Source organism: Copadichromis virginalis, linkage group LG17, assembly GCF_057382275.1.
Source record: "Copadichromis virginalis isolate Kocher_CV1m ecotype Utaka linkage group LG17, C_Virginalis_male_GT1.1, whole genome shotgun sequence".
NCBI lineage: Eukaryota > Metazoa > Chordata > Actinopteri > Cichliformes > Cichlidae > Copadichromis > Copadichromis virginalis.
The window spans coordinates 38258671-38286375 of record NC_140634.1 but is presented as its reverse complement, the minus strand read 5'-3'; the positions used below and the strand labels follow the sequence as shown (position 1 = coordinate 38286375).

Below are 27705 nucleotides of genomic sequence, written 5' to 3'. Positions count from 1 at the left end.
TTCTCCTTGGCCTTGTGTTGCCAGACAGCTTTTAACACCCTGAGCATCATGCCAAGAGAAATATAAAAAGGGTAATAATCCAAGATGAAAGGATTTTGGGATTATCGCTACATATTCTGAAAGTTGCGTTTTTCAAACAGGGCTTTTAAAAGTACAGTAATAGCCAAACGTTCTGTTTCAATGACCATAAATGGAGAAAAAAACCTTCAAATCTGATCAAGTGGAGCTCAGCAGATGACTGATAGAGACTGGAATGCACGGCAACAGGTATAATAAAAGTTTTTACTTTATTAACAGAAATCTTTCGTTCAGACAAAAGAACAAAAGTACAGAAATAATGTTAATACTAATAAATTACATCACACTTCTCACAAATAAGCAGCCAGACATCGAGATCACATAACGCCTAAATTTATACACCTGAGGCACACAAGAGGGGTTGGTTTTCATGCCACATTTACACCAATATACACAACATTAATACACTTACAATATCACCCACCATTCAGCAGAGAGGAAGGGACACAGTGAACTCAAAAACTGGCAAATGAACCCGTGCAACGGCATTATTTCTCTCATGTACATATGCCACATTAAAGTAGAGTTGAGTTTGCTTTCAGTAATAGCTGTATTTCATTGTAAGTCTCTGTGGCTGCATATTAATTCAGTCTTACACTATGCATCACTTCAACACACCCAGAGCAAATCACGATGAGCCAACCCCGGTAGCAGAGTATTGCCTTTGCTCCAAGTTATATATTAAATGAAAACAATGTTGGGGAAATTAAAAAAAGCTTTATGAAATGAGCATACGTTCCATACACACTGTAAAAGTTCCCAGATATAGCACTGGTGACATCAGCAACCTGTTTTGGGAGAAACAGGTGAATCTGGCACTGTGATTGGCTGAGATAGCTATCAACCTGCTTAACTCAAACACCTCTCTTTACGATGACAAATGATATGTGAACTATTCTTAGAAATGTCTTGATGCATGCTCAATCGTCCAGGTAAGTAAATCCAAAAAGGTTGATTCTGTTCTGGACGTAGTGTTTTCAGTGGGAGAAACATTTCGTCACTCATCCGAGTGACGTCTTCAGTCTCAGCTGACTGCAGGTTTCCCCAATCTGAAACAGTACATTTCAAGTGACAGTTATTCTGCAAATGTCCTGTTTACAAGGTTGGGGAAACCTGTTTCTCCCACTGAAAACGCTACATCCAGAACAGAATCAACCTTTTGGGATTACTAGAAATGCTTACATCTATAGAGACAAAGAGAGCGAGCAGAAGTAAACCTGGGGCGTAAATACCTGTGAGAGTGCCCTTTTAAACCCACAAACTGTATGTTAAAGATGGACATGAAAAGTGAAGCTGGTGAGGATGTGCCTTAAACCTGCATTTTCTCTAAATGACAGCAGGGGGCGACTCTACTGGATTCCATTGTAAATTTCCATTGAAATGGGAAAATTCTCACACTTTGATGTATTTATGGTCTTAAATGCTAGCTTTAAGTCTATTTAAAGCTAGCAGTGCTTTAGCCCATGGTTAAGTTGTTAATGACAGTAAGCTAACCTCCTAATTGTAATTTCATCCTTGCTTTTTCAGCACTAGGGGTTTTAGGGGGACAGCCTTTTTATGTTTACACATTTGGTTTAAGCCTGGTGTTAGCAAAAACTGGCATCCAAATTAATATCACAGTGAATAACGGATGCACTTTGGTAACAAGTCTAACTAGCTAGTCTAAGTGTTAACTAATCAGCTCCAAATACACTCAAAAGACCAAAATGTTGATGACCAAAATGTGAAAGTGAAAGCTCTGGGATTGTTAACTACAAACCAACACATGCTAGCGCAGTGGCCATGTCCATCTTTGATATACAGTCTATGTTTCATCATAAAGGAAGTAAAATTCTGAAAAGTGACATCAAAATATCTGTCATAAATATGAAATCTGTAACATGTACAGTATAGTAAGCACAACATCACTTGAAATAATAAAGATACAATATTCAAATAAGATTTTGACACAGATACCTTCAAGAGCCCAAATCATTTCAATTTATATTGCATTCTAGTAACACGTTACAAAATGTTTTCTTTAACTGAAATGTTATGAAAGAGGAAAGACAATTTATAAAATTAAATACAATTTTGAAAAACTGGAGAAATGTATAAACTGGGGGGGGAATTTTGAGACAAAGAATTTTAAAATGTGTGACTCGATATTTGACTTTAACAAAATTGTATTCCTCTCATTCCTTCTGCACTTAGATGTTGTTTTACCACAGCAGGTTTATTGTTTTATGAGCACATCAGTTATAACATGAAGCCATGCTCAGTGCACAAAATCTTGTCCAGTACTACCACTCTATTGTCAGTTTCAGCAGAGCACTGCTGAACTTGAGGTAGTTACCAATCAACATTGCAGCTCAGTTCCAATTAAATCAGCTCAGAAACTATCAGGTACGGGTCCACATCTGACCCTCAGACAAAAGGGAAGCAAACCTACAGTAGTGACAAAACTAAAATTATTTGATGTCCGGTCATTGTTTATAATTTGACCCAATAAAACAGATTTATGGAACGTGCCAGATCCTAAACTGTATTTTAAACCCAAAATGTGAGAAAAGTGACATCATAGTTCTTTCATCTTTCACCCTGACAGAATGAGCAAATAATTATATCTTGAGATAACCTTGATATCCAGAAAGAGTAACTGCTGTTTCTCTCCAGGACAAGTTAGGCTATAGACACAGTGTTTAAAGTTAACATTTAAAATTTTCAGCAACGTCACAGCCATTATTGCGTGGCACATAAGGGATAGGAAATACTCACGGTTTGGTTATGGCTTATCACACTGCAGTATTATATATGAAGTGGCAATAATCTTTACAGGTAAGATGGAACAATTTAATGTAAACCTTTAAGGGGCCTCACAATCAAATGCAGATTTGGTCCACTTTGACACAGTACCAAAAGCTACGAGATAATTGCAAAAGTGTTTAACACAAGACACTGCAGTAAATCTGAGATTACAGATGAGAATTTGACAAAAAGTCAGAATTAATACAGCCAGCGATAACTTGAAACAAAAGAATCACAGTAAGCAATGTCAATATTTTCATTATTCCAAAATGAAAAATACAAGCTAAGTAATTATTACATTAGTGTTTATCTGCCCTAGCATGACAACTGACAGGAGAATTAGCTTACTGCCTACAGTGGAAAACCACAATGTTGTTACTTTAAAGCCTAATGAGCACTTAAAAAAATAAAGTAATATTTTAATTATCAAGGGTGGTTAACACGAGCAGATTGAGCCTGCTCTTTATAAATAAATAAATACATTTGTGGAATTTTAGACATTTGAAACCCCAACCAAGTTGACCAAGCTAGCATTGAAAACTCACAAATGCTTTTATTAAAGTGGAACATCCCCTCTGGAAGATAGAATGGCCATGATTTAAATAAAATTTAGCTAGACTAAAATTTGAAATGGTCTTCTTGAAGTTATTTAGGAATAATTAGCACTTTTATGTAATTGATTTTTAGTTAGCATTATTCTGTTTCGTGTATCCTAGTATGTTTAGCCTCAAACCGTTTCCATCAGAAATGCATATTTAAGTTTAATTTACTAATTTATTTTTAACAAACCCATGGCGTCCCCTTTGGTGTAGCAAGCTAATAAACCACTACTGCTAAAATCCGTTAGCTGACTAGCTGCATTCTAGCTAGCTAGTTAGCTTTCTAGTTGAACTCAAGAACCAGCCATTTGAAAAATGCAGAAAAAAAATTGCCACCACAGTAACATTGCTTCAAAGGAAGAAAGAAACCTGTTAGTTAAATTTATAAGTAGAAGCTGAAGCTAAGGAAACTAAACGAAGCCTGAATTCACTTTATTTACATCTGCTAAGCCATGCTCTCTTTAGTCAATGCCACTGTAATGTTTCCGTGTTTTGCAGGATAAATATGCAATCTGTGGTGGCATTTTTTTCCCTGCAATGAATGTAATTATTGCAAAAATGGCTAGTTAACTTTTTTCTCCTTTTCTGGAACTTTCATCATTTAACACTGGCTTTGGGATTATCATTTATCTACTAAAGATCCAGATTCTGAATTAAATGGAAGGTGGGAGAAACTATTACAGGCTCATTCTAAGTCACAAGATATAACTATTATTTACCATTACTATTTTGATAATTTTCCAATAAAAGTACCAATTTATTTAGAGTATCATACTTTGATTGTTCTTTGCATGGAAAGCAAAACCATGTAGTCAGTTTGTGTCTTTGAGCTTGCTGCTACAAGAAGCTAAAAGCTGTAGCTCACTCATTATTTTTTGAACATTTTTTTTTAAAGAATATTTTGGAAATTTAAGACTTTGGTAAACTAAGATGTTTTGCATACCCTTCAGATCCAATGAATAGTCATAAGAGATCTTTGCCATCAGTCATCAATTAAGAGTTTTTCTTTGAAGGCTTCATTGCGTATGCACATTCCATCTTGCGAAATATGCTGAAAATCTACATAGTCCATCTACGATAAACCAAAAGTACTTGGTGTCTAATTTCATAATAAGTTACCCAAAAATGCACTTTTTTTTTCCAGAAAATTCAAAGTAAGCGTCAGCTCCCATCAAATAAACTGTGGAAGAAAACAGGTTGGCTCCACACATCACATTCATTTACATGCAGATCCAAAACAGTGACAGATGTTAGAAGAGGATGGCTGCCATTCCTGCAGGTATATGTGTGCGTAGGTTATATCTGCTACAGAGCAAAACTCCTAAAAAGAACTACAATAAATGAGCTGCAATCCTAGCTGACAGAGAACAAGAGACAGATGATTAAAATATCAGACCCTTGCTGTTTGCTTCTAAAGACTCACCAGTACTAGTTGCTAGATCAGTCCCCACACCAACAAATACCCCACGGTGCTATTAACAAAGCATAAAAGATTAAGAAAAGGAACAATTTGCTGGGGAAGAGCAGAGCTGTGATGGAAGACGATGGCTGTAAGCCAGTACAGCATTTGCACCTCGTTAAAAAAAATCACAAGCTCAAAGGTTTTTCTGTGTGATTGTGATCTCAAACAAGTTAAGGGGGTTGTTTCTTTAAAAAAAAACTGTTCTTTTTTTGTTATTAAAAAGCACTTTGGTAAAGTTAGGCCAAGGCAGAGGAGTCACTACATAAGCCAATATGTGTCTACAGCACACGGATGTCTGAGAAATGCTGCTGCTGGCTAAGATGCTTAAGAGACCGCTGGTGAAGCGAGAGGATTCAGTACGCTTCTCATGACTCAAGTGGAACTGGTTCAGATCAGAATATTGCCATGGACATCTGCAAACAATTTGGAAGCTGTGTGTCGAATAAAGAAACTGAAGATAGACAGATGTACATAAATGTAGAAATATGAACATAGAAATAGTTTCACCGGTCGGACAAAGAGAATGCAGAATAACAATTATATACCAAGCAGCACGAGCGAGAATATGAATATCTACTGTGATCACCTACCACTAAAAAGGCCATTGGCTGGTTTTGCTTTCTAGGAAGTTCAATTTCTATGGACAGGTTTTAGGTTTCAACACAACATTGGAGTGACTAGAAATGTTTCAGGAGTTTCGTAGATTAAACCTGAATATGGAATAATTAGAACGTGAACGGGGGGTTTGGTGACATCTTAAAATCTACCATCTCCAGTCAACATGGTGTAGGTCCTCTGAAATCCACTGGCCTTTCTAGTGATAGATTGATCACTGATTTGAAGACAGAGGGTTGCACCAGTGTTAAACTTCACAAACATGGAAAGGAGAGAGGCGACTCCATAACAAACAGAGTAAGCAATTATTATTATTTTCTGAAACCTGATGACAGGAAGAGGAAAGCGGTAGGGATGTTTTTAGTCAGAGAAGAGGCTGGCAAAGGACTGTCGGAGGGAGCGGATGGTCTCGGCTTTGGCCTCGTCGTCGGTCAAGCTTCCTCGTAACGTCTCCGTGAAGCTGTTTGTCAGCGACTGCGATTTGCTGCGCGACGAAGACGAAGACGGTTTAGCTACCCGACGAGGAAAATCATCGTAAGCAAAGTCATGTGTGAGATTAACAGAACCCCAGCTTGGACTTACTTCAGCTGCGGTGATTGTTTCCCAGCTCCAGGTCCAGAAGAGGCAGGGATGGGACCGGGCTGGAACGCCTGGCTGGGAGACGTAGTGGCGGACCGGGCTCTCTGAGGGGATCCCTGGGCCGACTGAGATGGAGAGGCAGAAGCGGAACGATGTCCCCCTACCATACATGAACATGTGATGCACAGGCTTATTATTTCTCTGTACTGTATCACCACAGAAGGTAGTGGAATGAATCATAATGAAGCACTTTACTTACCTCGTCTGGGCTGCGTGGTCTGAAGAAGACACAAAAAAACACAGATATAGCATCATTTACATAAAAATGCTTGAAATTTACTGCTAACACCATGACAACAACACATTTTTGAAAACATGGAAAGGAAACAGTTTCCACGATGAGACATTTTGATTTTCTTTGCAAATACATCAACTCAGGTTGATGCCACAGATGATCAGCTCCAACATATCCTACCCCAAACCATCACAGAGCTTTCCTCCTGCTGTTTCCTTTCAGATGGTCCAATCCGGCTTCAAGCTATATGGTTGTTGATGAACCAACAATAAGTAATCTATACTATATGTGAAAGTCATTAATTGTGATGACAGTTTGAAAACAAAACCAAAAAAAAAAACAAGGGCGCTAGTGAAGTGACCATAGATGCTGAAATAGCATTAATTCAGATGCTAGTCTAGAAACACACCGCGTTCCAAATTATTGTGAAAATTGTGTTTAAGTGTCATAAAGATTAAATAAGTTGTTTTTCAATTAAACCCATGGATGCAATTGTGTCTCAGGACTCTCTGGATGACTGAAATCAATCTCGGACACCTGTGATCATTAGTTTGCCAGGTGAGCCCAATTAAAGGAAAAACTACTAAAGAAGGATGTTCCACATTATTAAGCAGACCACCATTTTTAAGCAATATAGGAAGGAAAACTGAGCTCTCTGCCGCTGAAAAGCGTGAAATAGTTGAATGCCTTGGACACGTAATGAAAATCTTAGATATTTCACAAAAATTTAAGCGTGATCACCATAATGTTAAGAGATTTGTGGCTGAGTCAGAGCACACATGGGTTCGTGCAGATAAAGGCACAATGATGAAGGTTGCTGTCAGACAAATACATCAGATTAAGAGAACAGCTGCTAAAAGGCCATTACAAAGCAGCAAACACATATTTCAAGCTGCTGGTGCCTCTGGAGCCCTGCGAACATCAAGGTGTAGGATCCTCCAGAGACTTGCAGTTGTGCATAAACCTTCTATTCGGCCACCCCTAACCAATGCTCACAAGCAGAAATGGCTGCAGTGGGCCCAGAACTACATGAAGGCTAATTTTCAAACAGTCTTCTTCACTGATGAGTGCAGTGCAACCCTGGATGGTACAGATGGATGCAGTGGTGGACGGCCACCATGTCCCAACAAAGCTGCGTCGGCCCCTTTAGGGTCCCTGAAGGTGTGAAAATGACCCCTGCAAAGTATGTGGAGTTTCTGACTGTCCACTTTCTTCCATGGTAGAAAGAGAAGAACTGTGCCTTCTGCAACAAAACCATCTTCATGCAAGACAATGCACCATCTCATGCTACAAAGAACACCTCTGCATCCTTGGCTGCTATCGGCATAAAAGCAGAGGAACTCATGGTCTGGTCCCCATTCTTCCCTGACCTCAATCCTACTGAGAACCTTTGGAGCATCCTCAAGCAAAAAACTATGAGGGTGGGAGGCAGTTCACATCCAAACAGCAGCTCTGGGAGGCTATTATGACATCCTGCAAAGACATTCAAGTAGAAACTTTCCACTTGTATTTTTATTTTTTATTTTTTATTCCTATTTATTCTATTTATCCCCTTTGTATATTTTATTTATATTTGTCTCTGTATTTATATATGTGTGTGTGTGTGTGTGTGTGTGTGTGTGTATATATATATATATATATATATATATATATATATATATATATATATATATATATGTATATGTGTGTGTGTATATATATATGTGTGTGTGTATATATATATATATATATATATATATATATATATATATATGTGTATGTATATGTATGTGTGTATATATATATATATATATAACAATTCTGTAACTGTAACTTCGGTCGTTGCTGTGCTTTTTGGAAGTCGAATTTCCCAGAGGAACCCACCCGAGGGATTAATAAAGTTCTATCTTATCTTATCTAAAAATGTACAAGTTCCATGTATGCAAGAATTGTAAAACTGCTTTTAAATAAGGGGTCCTATGTTCATTTGTAACTTGACCCGTTAAGATGTTTTTGATTGAAATAGCTTTTGATTTCAGTGAAATTGATCTACTAATGCTGCAAATTCAACAAATGGCCATTTTCAATTCTCTACAACCTATAAAATCTTTTGAAACTATGTGTGCGTAATAATTTGGAAAAGTGCATTTTAAGTTTTTTATTTCTGAAAAAAATTATCAGTGTGAGTACAGGTGAAAGTATGGCCATACAAGCACTGCTTGTAATTACAGTGCTACTCCAACAGTAGTCACTGCAGTTGGTAAAACTGTGTAGCGTTATAGTGATCATCAGTGACAACATTATTAATTAACAGACCTGATAATAAGTATCCATAGTAGAAAAATTTTATTAGCATTATTGGTAGAAGTGGTAACAAAGTTTTGTAATTCGTAGCAGTTTTTATAATTACTGCCTGGTACTATGAAAAAAGTGAGTTACAGTAGTAGTAGTGGCTTGTTTAAAAGCTTTTTGTACCTTAACAGTAGAAGGCTGAGGCATGGAAACTCCCAGCAGCACCTGGGCCATCTTGTTGATGACCAGCTCTGTGATCAGCTGTTTATCCTCCTCCACATGCTCGCCAATCAGAGGCATTGAACTGTCCATCACCTGCAGAGACAGAAAACAAACAGACCTCAGCTGAAGTGTTAAAATTCCCCCACTAGATGGCAGGATGTTACCTCTTATTCAGAATTCCTCTACTCTGACCCTCAAGTGATATTAGTGATAAGACTGTGTGTGGACACACGTGATGAGTCATTTAGTGTAGATCACATGTTTGTTGGGGTCAGAAACAAGCTTTACAGCCCTGTGGCAACCACAGTTTGGAGGATACAAAGAAGTGTGTGACGAAAACTGCGAGTTTCTGTCTTCTCAGGAGGTCTTCGGTGCTCTGGCAATCAATCACATAAACAGAAGCGAAAAAAGATGCTTTAGTTTATTTCTCTATATGTGTGTTCATATAAGCTTTACAACAGTTTAATTTTGACTGATCACAGACTTCTCTAGTTAAGCTCTGTATAAACTAAATAGGTTTATCTGAACACACACAAGAAGCCAAAGTTAGAATTTCCAGTGATCTGCAAAAAAAAGTGGCTCCATCTGTAAATATTATGTTGCTGGGGCATGACTTTGAAGGGCATAGACCAAACCCATTGCCACACAAATAATTAAAATAATCAAAAAAGAAAAAAAACAAAACAAGGAAAAATGTTTTTTCCCAGCACTTGAGCTCACATGCAGGTCCATGTGTGCTGCAGAACCACAGGCCTCATGAGGCTCAGAGACCTGCTGTCCTCCTCCCTAAAAACCAAAACAAACAGGAGCAAAGGAGTGTTGCTGCTGCTGGCTAGGATGTAGATGCCCATCATGGTGGAAGAAGCTGCTGCACCGCACCCCAGCTGCAGGCTGTAAACACATCAGCAGGCATGCATGCATGTGTGTGTGTGTGTGTGTGTGTGTGTGTGTGTGTGTGGGGGTGTGTGTGCTTATCCTCTGGTACACAGCATATGCCAGGCAGAGATTAGACTGTACTGGAGCTCTCTGTGGCTGAAGTTGTTTTTATTAGTGGTATCAGTTAAATCCCAAAAATGTTCTTTAGTCCAATTTCAGACAAACTGGCCTCTTAGCACACACTTGGTGTTTGCTTAGATTCAAATGAATGCGACTTATTATGGCACAAGATACTGATGCAGGCAAAGACTTAACTCACTTCAATTCACAACAGTCGCCTTAAGGTGCTTTATATTGCAAGGTAAAGAGCTTAAAACAATGTAGAGAAAAAAACAAAAATCAAACGACCTCTTTTAAGCAAGCACTCATGACAGTGGGCGGGAAAAATTTACACTTAACAGGAGGAAACCTGCAGATCCAGCCTCATGGAGGCGCAACCAGCTGCTCCGACCGGTTCGGGGTGATTGGGGTAGGATGCAGAGCAGCCACTTGTTGTTTTCACACAGGCTAGAGTTGTTCTTTAGGCTCTTTTTAAACAGCTGTCCATACCATAACACTGCCTCCACCATGTTTGACTGACGATGTGGTCGCTTTTTCTCCCATCATTCTTTTACAAGTTAATCTTTTCAGAACAGTACAAGTTTTTTAATCTGGCCTTCTTGATCTATAGAACGTGGAGGTAGCTTCCAGAGCAACAAAACTTGGCATCTAAGACCTGCAATCTGTTTAAGGTTATCATAAGGTGATCGCTATGGCTGCAAAAAGAAGTAATGGCTTTCTGTCCGTAAACACTTTCCTGCTGGCTCGTTCACTTGTTTTGGGCCATACTGAAGTCTTTTTTTGTAAATTTTGGTTCCAAAAACTGAGGATTAGTTATGGTACGGAATCGACACATCGCCAGCTAATGAGTTTTCAATAATAAGCCGTTCGCCAGTTTCACCGTCTGATCCACAGTGTTTTCTATGTTGCAAAGATGGCAACGGGGAAATGTTCAACTTGATGCTCCAAAACAGGACCAGGACCAGAAACTATGGCTAAGTTCATGTTTTATACTGTCTATGAGTGTAACCAGTGGTTTGCACATCATCACTTGCTACCTCCTTGCGTCTGAAACAGCTTTTCAGTCAATTGTCCAATTATTTGTTAAGATTCTGAAAATGGGGGATTTGCATAAAAATATAAATCCTGAAAACTTCATCTAATAATTTTGTAAAACCTCTTGAAATACAGCATTTCAATTCCATATTAACTATCTGATTTAAGATCCACTGTAGTGGTATACAGAGGCAAAGCTACAAAAGCCTTAGTACAGCAAACTACGGACCAAAGTGTAAGATTTATTTAATGATTTCTTTGCGTAATACAAGAAACAGAAACTTGGAGTGAAACAACACCCAGCAAGGAAGAGAGCACCCAAAGGCAGTTGTAGGTTTAAATTCATCTATTTTATTTCTTATTAATTTAAAGCTTTTTTTTGCATATCATTATAGGGCTGTTTCTTTTGTGGGCTTGCCACACATTGCAACAACTTTCTCAAAATAGCCTCATCAATCATTGAAAAGTCGTGGAACAATCTGTCAGTGATAATGACTAAAACAAGAGAGGTTTTTATGTCGTCCTTTGTAAGCACAATCTAAACTGATTAAAAAAAATCCACATTTGATGACAAAAAATTGAAAGCAAATCAAAAGCTTTATTTAAAAGAGCCTCTAAGAACGCCTATAACAAACTGAGGACACCCAAACTAGTCGTCTTTTCCACTCATTTTCTTTGTTTTTCACAGCTGTTTGGGATCTCTCTGTTCTGCACAGAACCACTTCCCAAGCTAAAGAACCCTTTAAAGCTCCCCCTTTTTTGTGTGTACCCAGCTTCTTGGCTAGGATTTGGCAGCGAGGTCGGGTGTGGCACGGTGTTTTGGCCAGTTGAGTCATTACCACAGGGGACTGAATGCAGGCCTGGTAAAAGACCGCCAGGCCCCACTTCAAACGGCGTGCGGTGGCAAGCTAAAGCGGGATCCACCCTGCTGATTTATTAGGATACAGAGTCATCTAACAGAAGACTGGATCTGCTGTAGTTCTTTCACCACTGGAACACAGAGGTGTTGTCCTGTACTTTTACTAAGCAGCAAAGGTTTGTGTTTTCTGGACAATATCGGGCTGCATGGCAAATGTTTACAGAGAAAAAGTGAAATGTGCTCGTTGAAAATGATGGTGCAGTTGAAGTTCAGGGCTGGCCAGAGGGTCATCCATTTCTGGGAAAACAACTTTAGCTTCAAGATCGCAACATGTGTGCTGTTCTCTTTTGCTAGCTTGAAGGCACAATATCTGAAATATCTCTGTCAACAGATCAAGTCACTCCCGATGGCTGAATCTGTAATATAATGATATTTTCTTACAATTAGGCCAACAATGTTCTAATCATTATTAGGCATAACATTAGCCCTTTAAGTTTTGTGTTGTTTCTGTGGACCAGTAGAAAAATATTACATTTGACATTGTAATTTAAAAAACTTTTTTTGTACTGATAATCTCAAAGACTTAGAAAGTTTTGTTGTTTTTCTTGCCTTAAGGCATCGTAGACCTACCTTTTATGTAAAGTCTGTTGAATTTACACGTGCTAAATTAAATAAAGTTTCTTTATAGTATTATGTGCCTGCTATTGTGTAGGCTCCCCATGTGCTGGGACTTCAGCAAGTGTCCTTTGGGGACGCGCAACCAAAATCTGACGGCGGGTCTTCTGGGCACTGTGGGTTGTGGGATGGGAAGCCTCATGGATGCGCAGCTGCGCTGGGATCTGGCATTCATTGAGTGTTTGGTAGTTGTTGTGTTACTCAAGCCACACTTTTGTGGTGTGGTGAGGCTCCTGCCACTAGGGAGTGCCGTTGCTATGGGACGTGTTTTGATTGGTCTGCAACAATCTTCACAGTCTTGCCCAAAGAGATGGACTAACTGACACTGACTACACCAGCACAGCCATTCTACTTCATGTCATGTGGCTGACACATCCTGTCAGATCAGCTGTGTATATAAAATACTTTCTGTCATGTCATTTTGTCAAACGCTGTGGTGCACTGTGTCATGTTACATAACAATACTGCACCCCTATTATCTATACATTTCCCAGTGAAGTGACACAAGCTGGAGTTTGCCTCATGTTGATACCAGCTGCAGTAATGTGTTAATGAAGTGCTTCTGAGTAGCTCATTACTGTGCATTAGGGTGAGGTGTTACGGCTGCTGTCTTTGTTCTGACACCAAAAAACAGAAAGAAAGAAAACAGTTTCTGACTGTGACGGCCGACAGCTCTTCAACGTCGCACTTAATTAAATTCCATCTAGGGTTGGAGTAAAGGAGGAGGAAGTAATGCTTGTCAGGAAACATTGCTACTTGACTGTGTCGTGGGTTTCTCTGTCGTAGCAGCCTAGTACTGAGACTACACGCCCCTGGGGAGCTGATAGATACTTCCTGGGATAGTTTGAGGTCTTTTTTGCTTTCTCACAACCGCTCTCTCCCAGCACACAGATAGTCACCAGAGTGATGTCATGTTCTGATCCTAAGTTTGGGCATTTCAGATGTCCAGACTGGCTCATTTCCTCAGACTTGAAGGCATAGGAAGCTGCTCTAAAAACAAAACTGATTGCACACAACTATTTGTCTCTTGCTTCGCCCCTGGGAATAATTGTTAAAGGAAAATGTGCATTTCTGGGTAAGGTATTTACGATTTTAGATAAACAGATATTTTTTAAAAAGGACAGAAATCAAATTAAAAAAGAGAAATAAATAAACTGACAACCTTGATTAGAATCAATAAGCATTACAACAAATTATTGGAGTGGAACAAAAGTAAGACATACAGAAAGTGTGAGTTCCAGGGAAGCTCATCATAGTAACATATATGTGCAAGTTATTCCTTCTGTTGGGGCTGTGAGACCTGTGAGGCTGCTGGAGATGGCGTGTGTGCGTAACTATTAAATGATTTTCTTTATTTAATAGCGATAAATAAAGTGAGTTGACCCATAAAGCCCCATAACACATATTCCAAATAAATGAATTATATTTCTCATGTCATTATTGGGAAAAAAAAGTACGTAAGAATGTTATGTGAATGACCAACAATAATTTATCCAACTAATCTAACAGACAATGATAGCAACATAGATGTGTTGCTATGCTAACCTTTGCCATGTCAGATTGTATTTTCCATCCCTGGCTGTTCCAGTCTGCATGCATGATACTGTCTGCAGGGTGCAGGCATGATACGACCCCCAGGTTGCTCTCTGATGCATCTATTGGCATGTGAATGTTAAATAGTATAAATCTTAAATAGGATAAAGTGCTTGAGTGCACTTCAAAAACCCAGATGATCAAGGTGAGTCTCATGAATCTGAACAAGTAAAGATATGTTCTGAAATTTTCAGACAGGACCTGAACACATGAGGCACCTGCATTCAGACAATTACACACTAAGCAATGTATATTTATGAGTTCCACCTTCTTTTTTTGGCCCCTCTTAAATGACCTAAAAGCCCCACAAACTGCACCTTTAAACCATGCTTATGTGTAACATATGTTAAATGCTGTATATAGAGATACTGAACAGTGAACCTCTAGTGACCCCAGTGGAAACCCCGTCCCAGGCACTGTTACTGCCACGCTCATCACATTGAAAGCCCAAACCTCCAACCAAACTGGTTGCGTCAAGTCACGCCATGACAGTTTTATTTGTCTACAAACTGCAAGCTACACTTCCACTGCCAAACTTTACCAGCAGACTCAAACAAACAGACTGGATTAGAAGATGAAGTGAGTCAACCGCTGACTCCTGATGTTGTTTTCATTCAGCTGCCCATGTTTGGTCTGCAGACTAATCGTTCTTTCAAGGCTGTGAAGATCATGTGCCAGCAAGTGTGGTTACACCCTTCCCGATTGACTTTCACCCATGATATGAAAAGTATTATCAGCAGGGAAAGAGAATGAATCCAAGGTAACGGTTACACAAACTGCTTTAGCCCTGTGATGCTGCTGAGAAGCGATCTAACTGCTGGTTAACCGTTATGTTTGCAAATGTCCTGAAACATGATGACAGATCTTATTTATCTAAAATACACTATAATGCAATGAAAGAGCAAGTTTCAGCCCCTGTTTCCTGAAACTCTCCTTGGAGCTGTAGATGAAAACACACTGACCTCGATAATGTAGTCGTTCCCGTCTTTTCCATGCACGGCCTTCACAGCGCAGATGTCTAGGCCCCCAAACATCTCAGCGCAGGAGTCTATCCACATACGATATCTGAAGCACAGGGACGCAAACAGCTGACTGTTTAAAACCCAATAATCACTACAGATATCATTAAAGGAAGAATGGATTTAACAGCTATAAATGTCAGTAAAGGCTTCCAAGACTTTTGGACAATGAGATAATCAGATTCATGCTTAAAAGTAGTGCCAGTGTATTCAATTGAACACAGATGTCTGAATGATTCAGTGTACTTAACAGATCTGCATTTTTCCAAGAGAATCTCTGAACCAGCTCACCTGTCAGTCATTGCGATCTGTTCCAACATGGCAGAACCTGTGTTGGCCTTCCAGTTACCAGAAATGGATGTTCTCCTGAAGGGGGGGCACCAGGAAATGAATTCATATTTCTGCAAAAAACTAGCTAAAATGCTCCAGCAACAGTTAATCGCTCCCAACTTTTGCTTTTCCCTCTCAAGGGGGAAGCTATCATCAGTTCATCAAGGATGGCCATTTTAATCCACACCTAGATAATGTTTGTGTGAAAGCCAATCAAAGACACGGTTTAATGGTGAGGGCAGGGAAAAAAATACGATGAGATAAGCCTTGGCTACTTTGCCCCCCCTCTCCGATTTCGGTTGAGCAATTGTTCAGATACAGTCTTGAAAGCTAAAAGGTTGAGCACAAATTCTTTGTTGTAATATGCTTGGCTGACAGGAATGTCTATGGCTTCCAGATGGGTGGAGCTGGGGCACGAGGCCATGAAAATCAAGGCATTAATGCTGAAAACTGCCTGGAATCCAAGAAAAGTGCTACTTTAACATATAATTTGCCATTATTGGTGAAACTGTTTATTTTCCAGATGATGCTTTATAAGAGTTCATTTCCCACTGGCTCCACATGCCTTGCTACCATTAACCTACTAAAACGCTTAAAATGTTTGCTTTCAAATTCACCTGCAATGCCACCAACAGCCACCAGAAGTTGGTTGCAGCAAGCCAATAAAAAACACCTTACATGTAAGCTTTGTAGTTGCTGCCGATCTTCTGGATCCTGATATCGTACTTGGACTGGATGTACGGCTCGGTGGTGGCGTACGTCCCTGCCAGAGCCACCACGCTGGTGATGTCCTGGAAGTCCTGTTGGTTTTCGACTTTAATCTGCAGGAGAGACGCCACTTGTTAGCGGGCAGCTAATTACAAAGGACGCTGCTGAAACTGGCAGCGGCTGCTTTAAAATCCCACAGGAATTTCACACTTGTACACAAGCTGGATAATGAGGGGTCCACGTATGGAAACATTGCCGGGGGCGGCTTTGAAACTACATCACCTCTTTCCCAGTTATTAAACAGTAGACTGCAGACGCAGACTAAGAGGGAAATGATGCAATGGGAGCCTATCGACACACAACATGTTTATATCATATAATTCAAAGCAATTTTTCAATTTCACCGTGAGATTATTAGGTAACAATGAGGTGTGACAGCGTAAAATACGGAGGAAACAAATATTTTCCTCCAGTGACAATTACCACTGAGGGCCATTTGTAGGAAACTAAGGCTCTCATATATTTTTAGAAGACTTACTCTGATGTTTCTTGTTGAGTGGTATTATTATTGTAATTTATGTTGATACAAAGATTAATGAGGTGTGCTTCCAATGGGAAACTGGGCATCCTAAGAGACAGTCACATCAATCGCCAACGTTATTGTGCGGCTACGAGTTTTCTTGTCTCAGGCACCAAACGAGTCAGTGCAGAGCATCCACTCACTCATCACCATCCCTCTCACTAGCACCATCACGGAGGAAGCAATGGGAACATTGCGCTTCCGTCATGATAAAACACAAACCAGATAAGGAAAACAGGAGGTTGATGTTTCCTCGGGGGTTTCGTCTTCTGTTTTTCTGTTCTTCAAATAGCACATCTAAAGGCAACCATTTTCCATACTGAAATGGTATGTACCATAAACAAAGTCTGTTTCTGTGTTTACACTGGGGCACTAAGTTTTCTGCAAATGGTAATATATAGAACACTTTAGATGATTCTGTGGACTAAACAGTTGCATATCCATTAGTCAAGAAGTCCCTTTATATACATCGACAGGGTTACCTCAATTTATGGTCAATTTTAGTTTAAAAAAAAAACAGCCAACACAGTCATACATAGTGTTGAAATGGTTCAGTTTGTTGCTATGGCACTGATGGGTTAGCCCACACTCCTATTTCTTTGTAATGTGCTTCAAAGAGAGATAAAAGAGGTTATGGAAAGGCAAGGCACAAGACACTTGTGTCTACATGCAACAATTTGTGAGGTCTTAAGCAACAGTTTAATTGTGTGTTTATAAGAGTTTTACTTTAATGCCCTTTCAAATCCCCCAAACTAGTAAAAACTAAGGACAAGTTGTCTGGGTGGAACAAAGGAATCCCAAGGAGATTTTGTTTTGTTTTCAAATGATGCAACCCACCTTCAGAAAATGAACACAAAAAAACGTCAATAGGAAAAGAAATAAGGAAAATCCGAAAAGAGTGACACCAATGACACCAGAACAATAAAAGTAAATTTTAATTTTTTAAAGACGGGTGGGCAGCTTTGATGGTGAATGTGGTCACATAAACAGTGTTGTCACTTTGATGGGTAATTACATAATGAGCGTGCTTGTCAAAACCCACATATGTCGCTGACGCTAAATCAGTGACTTTCTAAAATGAGCTTACAAGGCAGACTATGAAATAGCTTCAAATAAGCCAACAGATTTAAAAAAACATGACTGTATTTTCTTACAAAATATCCTTGGGATCCATATCAGATTTTAGAAAACAGCAACACAACTAATGCCTAGTTTGAAACACTTCTACCGCTTGCTGGTCATTAAGGAAATTATGGATTTTAACTGTGTGATGTTAGCTTCTCTGTTAGCTTTAAGCACATTTTATTCCAAGACCTTCGCTAAAATACACGTACAGGATGCTTGTGCTTGTTATTAGTGGGTGTACTGTATTAAAAGAATGAACATCTTTAAGACTAGACATGGTTGAGTTAAACTGTGTTTATAGTCATGAATAGCTAATTAGAAAAGACGAAGAAGTAACCAAAATCTTGTTTATCTATTGTTTTCGGTGTTAAAAATGTCTATTCCCTGAGTGGTTGGGGGTTCTTGGAGGTTGCTTGCTGTTGCTAGGTGAAACTGGTCACAAAGCGAGTGCTGCACCAAAAAACTTTTTTTTTTAAACCACTTTGGTCACTAGCAGACCGCTGTAGTCGCCTGTAGTTTGCAAGGAAGACACAGACATGTCTGCAAACGTTTGCTAACTGACTAACTTGCCAAACTTGTGAAGCTGTGACACAAACTGGAAACAAAGAACATTCTCCTTCAAAGTTGGTCTCCATTCCGGTTTGCGGTGTTGTAGCTAGAAACTGTCTCCCGACCAATTTCACCTCGCGACTGTCATAAACTAGGGCTGTCAACGTTTATGCAATGCAATTAACCCATCTGGAGCACAGAATGGACAAAGTTTGTACAAACTGCCCGAAATGCCCTGACAGTGACATTTCAGGGATTTTGAGTCAGTCTGCGCTCCAGATGGGTTAATTTCAATAAAAATGTTAACTGCATTGCTCATGACGATGGATTAATGCGCATTAATGCGTTAACATTGACAGCCCCATCATAAACCGTTTTTCACGTGACCCGTCAGCATCATATGTTCATAATGCCAGACAAGTTAATATCACATGGTTAGCTGTCACGTCACTGTAAAACCTGAAAAGACACCTTACCGATTAAGATCCAATACAGACATTTTTTAACAGAAAGTAACTCTTCTTCCTCTCTCAAGCAAAACATTGAATCCATCTTTTGCTCATTTCTTTAGTTTTCCACCATAGTGGTAGCTTATAGCGCCTACTGCTAGCTAGTGTTAGCAAACTTTAGACATTGACTTGTAAGTTTTACTTCATATGTGACATGCTATGTGTTAGCATGTCACATATGTTGTGCTGTGTTATGTAAACACAGCACAACCAAATTACATAAAAAACCCAATCAAATGCAGTAACATTATACTAACTGTGTCTGCTCAGATTAACATTCGCTGTCATTAGCATCCAGTCAAACCAGGGCAAGTGAGGCTTCATAGGAAAACCTAGAGAATGTGCTTTGTAGGTGTGGTGGAATTAAGGCACGACGGGACCACAGAGCCATGTTTTGAGCCATCTTTATTTAACATTTGCATCACACCACCACAACCGCACACCAACCACTGAGTCCCCGTGTTTTGACACGGCGGGCGTGATTGCGGATGCCGTGCAGGTGCGTCCGCGCGGCACCGCAGACCACGCCCCACCACACAAGGTAATAAATTCAGTGCTTCGTATATAAAGGAAAATATGCATAGTATGTGTGTGTTGTTTTTTTTTTTTTTTTTTTTTAAAGAATTCACTAAATAGCTTGTATTTTATTTACTAAGCTTTCTCCTGGTTTGTGTTAGAGTTTCCCTAAATTGCTAAAACACCAAATTCCACTCTTTGCCATGAGAACCAACATGCTGAACGTACTGAACGTACATTCTTTTAGGACATAATTTGCAGATATTATTTTACCCTTTTTCCAATACTTTAGATACACTCACATTCATTCAGTTCTCACTGTGACGTACTTGTGTTGCGCAAGGGTAAGCACAGGTGGCAGATTTCAGTGCTTACACATAACAATGAACCATTTTTCACACTTGCTAATGAAGTGATCAGACGAGTGTATGCCACGTCAGGGCGCACAGGCACCACGGTGAGTTGAAGACCGATACCACAAAACAGATAGTAACAAGCTGAGATGCACAAGAGGAAATGTGTGGGGGGGAGTTGGTGGATGAGGAAGATGGAAAGGCGGCAGAAGGCAAGAAGAGGAAGACCAACAGTGCATTTCAGATAAAATACAAGCAGCTGTGAAAGATCATGTCCTTGGTAAACAGGACAACCCAACATAAAGAAACTTCGTGCTCACGACACTCAGATTGAAAAACTGGGTTTTGTGTTCACAGATTTCAGAACTGCAACTGTGAAAAACTGTAAAAACACTAAAGGCGCATGTCATCAAATAATACAGTCAGTGTTTCTTATAGAAACACGAAAAGACCAGAAGCTAAAATAACAAAATCCACTGACTACAGCAATGTGACTGAAAGAGTACGTCATGGTAGCAAAAGCAGAAGCTGACCACAAGGAACTGGTCCAGTTGTGAGCGGTAGGCACACAAACCTGTCCAGAGACTTACGCAATTCCTCTGAGTCAACAAACAAACTGCAATGATGCAGACAGAAACAGAAGGTAAGCCGGAAAAGGTGAAGCACTGGCACAGAAATGAAGAGCTGTGCCTGGTGGTGAAACTGGTGGTTAGTGTCCAGATAACATGACATACCACCTCCATTACAGAGGCCTGCTGCTCTAATAGCGTAATGGGAAAGCTGAGTAGAAAGGCTCACTCTCTACTGCTGTTTGTCAAATGAAAAAGGCAAAGTGTGTAATTATATTTTAATATGTAAACTGTAATCAGATAAACATATACAAACACTGCTATTAGTTACAGGTAACAATACCACAGTAATATCAACATGACTTGTCCTTAGCTGATGTCATTAATGTGTGTTTCATTAATGGAGACAGCCTATGACAACCCAACAAAACAAAATATGGCAATATTACTTTGAGCTGTAGATTTTCTATTGTTAGCTAATGAACAAAATCGCCATTAAATTCCAGTAAATGTCTGAAATCAGTTACCGAAAGGTCATAAGGTGAACAACCTCAGCAATTATATATTATACAGCATATGCATAATATGTTTGAGAAACTAGCAAAAAAAGAAACAAAATAGCAGCAAAATGTGTAAATGTTGACCTACAGTAAGCTATAAAGGCTTTCCATTTACGGGTTTAAGAGTCCCAACCATAAACTGTACATAAAAGATGGATGTCACCGACATGATGTCACCACTCGTTTCTCATTTCACTTTCTAAAGCCTTAAATTGAACTTTTGGTTGCCGCTATGTTGCTTTCGTGGAGGCAGACTTGGCCATATTTGAATAAGAAAGTTAAGTGGTCAGTTTTCAACTAATGCTAGCAAGGCTTGGCAAAATGCATTAATAAACTGTATGTATGCAACAGAGCAACACACACACATACAGCGGTATTTGCTCTTTAACTAATAAAACATGAGAATTTCTCTTAGAATAAGTGGTTGTGAGGTCCAGTTCACTAACTCTAAATTAGCAGAGGTGATGCCTAGCAGTGATCAGCTGTCAGTTAAAGCTGTAATGTCCGTTAGCTAAAATCTTGCCATTACCTCAGCCATTTTTTTTATACATCTGGATGTAATTAGGTATTTTAACAAGGGACTCGCTTTCAGAGCCCTCAGGTGGGCATTCAGTGAACTGCAATTTTCTAGCACTCAGCCTAAGAGGTTACGACTTAGATTAGAATAGATTAGATAAAACTTTATTATTCCTCGGGTGGGTTCCTCCGGGAAATTCGGTGTAGAGTACTACTTGTAATGTGGTTAAGTTCTACTTTAGTATTATTTATAATCAATATATGAGACTTACTGGCACATTCAATTTCTTTGCTCCACCTTGAAGGGTTTTTCTCTCAAAAGCAAATAAAATTGTAGTGACCTAAATATTCATTCTCTGAGTTCTGTGAGGTCTGTGGGGCAAAGCAAGATCTTAGTCTGAAAGGACTTTCCAAGTTCCCCATGAGGCTCATGGGAAATTCTATAGCATGTCTGGCTTCTGAACAGGAAACCAAGCCCACAGACGAGGGAAAAAGACATAAAGAAAGTGTCGCTCCTTGTATATTTAAATACGGGAGAAAGGGGAGAGGCTAAATGTGTGAATTATGTCATTGTGTCAAGAGTGTGACTCCATGTCTTGAAATAAATAAATCACATACGCAAAATATCCACAGTTCATTTCTCATTATGTATTTAACAGAGATGATTAGCATCAGTCCAGTTATTTCTATGCAGCAATCACGGTAAATGGTTGGAAACTGTTAGTCAGGCTATTGTGTAACAAAGCACTAAAACTGTTTGTCCACCAGGTTAACACTTAGATATCAACTTAGTTTGACCCCAGGAACACATTACTGACTTTACAACTTTACTGTAAGAGCAATTTGGCTACTGTGGCCGATTTGAACCTTTACAGAGATGTCTGCAAAAACTAGAACAGACAGCAGTTTAGGCTTCAGACCTCCTGTCTGAACCTCAGACCAACCGAAGCTGTCCAGATAGTATCATGTTTAATTTGCATATATGGAATAAAGACAACTTGTATGTGTGTGTGTGTGTGTGTGTGTGTGTGTGTGTGTGTGTGTGTGTGTGTGTGTGTGTGTGTGAGAGAGAGAGAGAGAGTCTGACCTGATAAAAGAGAAAATCTGAGCTATGAGCAGCTTGTGTGTAAAATTTAAAAAAAAGACATGGATATTATATTTAATTTAAATTTCATCTCATAGGCGATTTTAGACCCTTTTAAAAACAGCGTATTTTAGTATTATTTTCTTCAAATGGTATATTTTCCTAACTTGTCTATTTTAACAACAGTACAGGTTTAACTCCAGTGTTGTTGATGTCATGATGTTACAGTGCGCTCACACAGAGGCCTTCACTGCTGCTGCAGCAGAAAGAAGATGAAGAGGTAATTTAATAACACAAATCAGTGATGCAGATTTAAAACACACTTTAACTGAAATATAGCAAAAGTTCAAACTGTTTGGATAATGTGGGGACTGATTGCTGTAACATATAAAGTGTCAGCTTGTTTATATTTGTTGTCTAAATATAGTCAAAAATGTTAGCTGATGTAGCCTAGCTTATCAGCTGATTTTAACCTCCTGATCCGCTTGTCTGCTGGGATAACACGAGCCGAGGAGCTGATGTACTTTATTAAGTTTGTTAAAAAATATCTTATTTTCCTCTTCAGGTTGAAATGGGCTTTGGTTTTTGTTCCAGATCCAGGTGACAGCAGGTCAAAATGATTTTGATGTCTGGGAGCAGCCAGAATTTAATTTTGATAGTGCTTTAAACAGATACGGACCAGTTTACATCTTTTATTTGCTCATTTGGGTGACTGCATGAAGCCTGACAGAGGAGGATGGAGAGGGAAAAGAAGGGAGAGCCTTGCCTCAGGTTTCATAACTAAAGGCTCCGCCCTAAAACGGGTGGATTAGATTGAAATCTCTGATTATTCCCTCTGAATTATTCTTAGACACAAATATAGGTCATCCAACTAATTAGGTTTCTTTTGTAAAGGGTTGATAACATTAGTAAACAGCATTATTCAAATCGTAAAGGAGACTCACCTTTCCCATGCCGGCGTGGGCGTGGCCCATCTTCACAACCACAGGGAAGGATGGACTTGTGAGCTGTAAAAAAACAAAACAGTGGGGTTTCACAACAACCGTATAATTCAAAATGATCAATACAGTGTCAACGATGCATATATGATAATATCATAGTGTGTAACTGTTCTTTCTGTCTGCCTCTGCATCTCGTTTGCGTCTGACCACCAAGCTCTCAGGACTCAACAAAGACAGAAGCAAAGTCATTTGTTACCATTACTGCTATAATTGTTTCATAGATACTACAATAACATAGTTATTGTACATTATTTTGACCACAATAATTTGATGTGTGATATAATGTGATGTGAAAATCAGATATCATCACGCTACGGATCTTTTCGCAGCTCTCGCTTCACTTACTGCGGCACAACAAACCATGTGAGAAGATTTTGTCTGCTTATTGCAGAAGAAAAAAGGTAAATCCAGGGTGAACGTCTGTGGTGTTCAAACAATACCTGACTACGGGAAGGCGTTTACTGCAGCTCACACTTCAAACTGATTCATCTAGCACTTTAAAACAACAGAACTGAGCAGTGCTGCACATTAAAATGACAGAAGTACGACTGAAGCCATCTCCTGCAAAGGGTCTTGGTGTGATTGTTTTGCACCCGAGTGCAATTACCGTGTTTCGATCTGCACATATGACCCGAAAAAAAAGCTGCGACCCATAGTAAGACCACACCTGGATCCCCTTCAGTTCGCTTATCAGCCTCGTCTCGGAACAGAGGACGCCATCATCTACCTGCTCAATCGTGTCTACACCCATCTGGACCAGCCGGCGAGCACTGTGAGGGTCATGTTTTTTGACTTTTCCAGTGCTTTCAACACCATCAGGCCGACCCTCCTGGGTGATAAGTTAGCAGCGATGCAGGTGGATGCTTCTCTGGTGTCCTGGATTGTTGATTACCTGACAGGAAGACCACAATATGTACGTCTCCCACAGTGTGTGTCTGACAAGGTGATCAGCAACACAGGGGCACCACAGGGGACTGTCCTCTCCCCCTTCCTCTTCACCCTCTACACCACAGACTTCAGCCACTGCACAGAGACATGCCATCTTCAGAAGTTTTCTGATGACTCTGCGGTGGTTGGATGCATCAGCAGGGATGATGAGACAGAGTACCGGGCTGTGGTCGACTCCTTTGTCACGTGGTGTGAGCAGAATCATCTGCAGCTCAACGTGGCAAAGACCAAGGAACTGATCGTGGACTTCAGGAAGACCAGGAAACACTTGACCCCTGTTTCAATCCAGGGGGTCAGTGTTGACATTGTGGAGGACTATAAATACCTTGGAGTACACATTGACAATAAACTGGACTGGGCTAAAAACACCACAGCACTTTACAGGAAGGGCCAGAGTCGTCTCTATTTTTTGAGGCGACTGAGGTCCTTCAACATCTGCCAGAAAATGCTGAGGATTTTCTATGAGTCTGTTGTGGCCAGTGCGATCCTCTATGCTGTTGCATGCTGGGGGAGCAGGCTGAGGGTCGCAGATGCCAACAGACTTAATAAACTGATCCGTAAGGCCAGCAATGTTGTGGGGATGGAGCTGGACTCCCTCAAGGTGGTGTCGGAGAGGCGGATGCTGTCCAAGATAAAGACAATGTTGGATAACACCTCCCACCCACTCCATGACATGCTGGTCAGCCACAGGAGCTCGTTCAGTGAGAGACTGAGATTACCGAAAAGCACCACTGAACGACACAGGAAATCATTCCTGCCTGTGGCCATCTCCCTGTACAACGCATCCACTTAACACACTGTTTGCTGCTACAACTACACATGTTTCTTTTCCAACTATTTATTTATGAGTGACTTATGTATGTATGTATGTATATATATGTATATATTGTACTATTCTTAGTTAGTGTATTGTCTGTCTTGTCTTAATGTTGGTTTAAAATGGAGCACTGTAACAAAAAATAATTTCCCCCAGGGATCAATAAAGTATTCTGATTCTGATTCTGAAAAGAAATGTAAAAATGTATCCGCTTTTGATTTACGGCCTGAAAATGGTCTAAAAAGCACAGCAGTGAAAACATCCAAGGACTTGGATGTTACGCCAGTGATAAAGTCAAAGGTCAAATACATATTTTCTTTTTCAGTAGTCTGCTTAATGTTCCATGACCTTTTACACAGTCACTGTAACATAACAATCACATACTGTATCATCACCAAATACAGCTGCTATGCTTCTGGCAGCAGCATTTATGATTTATGAGAAAAATATTTAGCTCTTTAACATCTGAAATGTATTCTTGTCTAGTTCTACGGATCTACTGAGTGTCATTATTGAAATCTGTCAACACAAACAACAACTCTGACATATATTTTCTTGCTTTTTTATGTAAATTCCTGATATAATATATAAGAGTAAGATCGGGGAGTGTCCAAAAGGCTTGAAAAAGAACAGAACTGCACTTTGAACTCTCCCTTTTTATATATACAGTAAGACAGACGTGTGGTAAACGCCACACTGAGACACAACTCAAAGCAGACAGCTATTTCCATTGCAACTGTCTTGGATGTATACATCCAGTGTCCAGATCCGTCTTGTAAAATAACGCCCTGGCTCCTACTGAACCTAAAGCTGCTCAGTTTAGGAAGGATGAGGAGGAGACAGAAGAATGTGTGGGTTTATTACACAAAACTGCAACGCTTTGGGAAGGTGGAGGGAAGACCACAGCTCAATGGAATGGGCTTGGACAAACCCGACAGACCGCAAACACACTCTTTCTCATAGTTTACGCAACTGCAATGGATGAAATATCAACACATTACTTCAAACGTGGTTTAAACGCCCTTGATCAATTTGCTGATATGATTGTAAACGGGATGCAGTCTGAAGAGGGACTTTTCCAGTTTCATGAGCACTTTTCCCACTCTTGCGTGAAATAGCTCTCAGGCAGCAACGCCTAGTTAGACGAGAGGTCTGAAGGTCGTTTACAGCGGCTGTAATAGAGAATGACATTATTTGAATTTTTCAATTTATAAAAAAACTCAGAAACATACAATTCTATTCAAAGCCAAGTTTTCAATATTCAAAAAGCCTTCGTGCATTTTCCATTTTCACAAATGCATCTAGATAAGTACTGTGTGCACTGTGCTTATCGATGTGAATAGCTGCAGGTGAAGCTTAAATAAACACTAAATGAAGATGCTGAGGGCACGGGCACCAGGCCAGATCATACCCTGAAATGTAAGATCAGGCCTGCCAGGAGGAAGGATACGCCCAAACAGCTGCTATCATTTGATCCAGGGCCTCCCTGGCAGTCATGTGACTGCACACCCTAATGCTGCTGTCAACTCGTTTCGAGGCTTGAACGGACACGGAGCTGCTCGAGGCTGTGACCGCCGCTTCTGCTGACAGGTTTTGACAGTGCAGGCCTGTCTGACACACTGCCAAGATAAAGTGTACTCTAACTGACGCCATTATCACTTTACAAGTGCCAGAATAAAGGAGGGAGGCAAGGCTGCAGAATGAGGTTCTCTTTCTAATGTCCAAGTACTTAACTTAACTAGGTATGAAGCATTACGTAAGGGAGGAGGAATAAATATGCAAACTGGAAAGATGTAGATGTAAAAAGTCAAATGTAACACAGCAATACAGTATATAAAAGCCTATATCTGTGCCTTAGAGTCATGGACTGAAATGTAACTATGGTAACAAGGTTTAAGTCATCATCCTCCTCATTTTCATGAAATCAAATCTTGCTTTTGCCTCTTTTTTTTTTTAATAAATAGTTGTGAAATCCATCAATATCGCACAGATTTCAAACTGCCTTCAAAGCATAGGCTGCATATAAAAGATGTATGGTGCCTCCAGGACTGAAAAGTAAAAGTGCTTCTAAACCTGTGTTACTTCCAGTCACCTCGTCTAGCCATAAAAAGTCCAAGGAGCTCGGAAGGAAAGAAACTGGACTTCTTCAGGTTTACATCTAAAAGATAAATATAATGTCTCACTTCATTTATGACAACAGTAAACTGTCCTGAGTCGTGTGACCCAGTGTTTTGAATTTTCCCTGTATTCCGATATTCATTGTTTATGTTTAAGTTCATTTAGTCATCTTAAGCTCCAAGGTTGCTCAGTTTTAGTTCTTTGTGTATTCGATGCCTTTGTGTCATCACTCCTCTGTTCAAGTCTCCCTTGTTGGTTCGTGTGTCTTTAACCTGTCATGTGTCATGTCTGCATCCCATTATGTTCCTGTTTTACTTTGAAAGTCTTGTTTCTATGT

General features: G+C 39.8%; 1 protein-coding gene across 2 annotated transcripts in view; it reads right to left on the bottom strand.

The window, feature by feature from the left end:
- Positions 1–268: 268 nt before the first annotated feature.
- The window catches only part of syn3 (synapsin III), a 133841-nt gene continuing 106404 nt past the window's right edge, over positions 269–27705 (bottom strand). For both annotated transcript variants that reach the window (XM_085437581.1, XM_085437580.1), the window contains exons 7-14: positions 23429–23491; positions 16094–16236; positions 15377–15451; positions 15029–15131; positions 8870–9001; positions 6380–6398; positions 6124–6280; positions 269–6025 (exon numbers count right to left, since the gene is read on the bottom strand). In XM_085437581.1, the coding sequence (XP_085293707.1) occupies positions 5902–6025; positions 6124–6280; positions 6380–6398; positions 8870–9001; positions 15029–15131; positions 15377–15451; positions 16094–16236; positions 23429–23491 (816 nt within the window). In that variant the 3' untranslated portion in view covers positions 269–5901. The remainder of the gene's footprint in view (positions 6026–6123; positions 6281–6379; positions 6399–8869; positions 9002–15028; positions 15132–15376; positions 15452–16093; positions 16237–23428; positions 23492–27705) is intronic.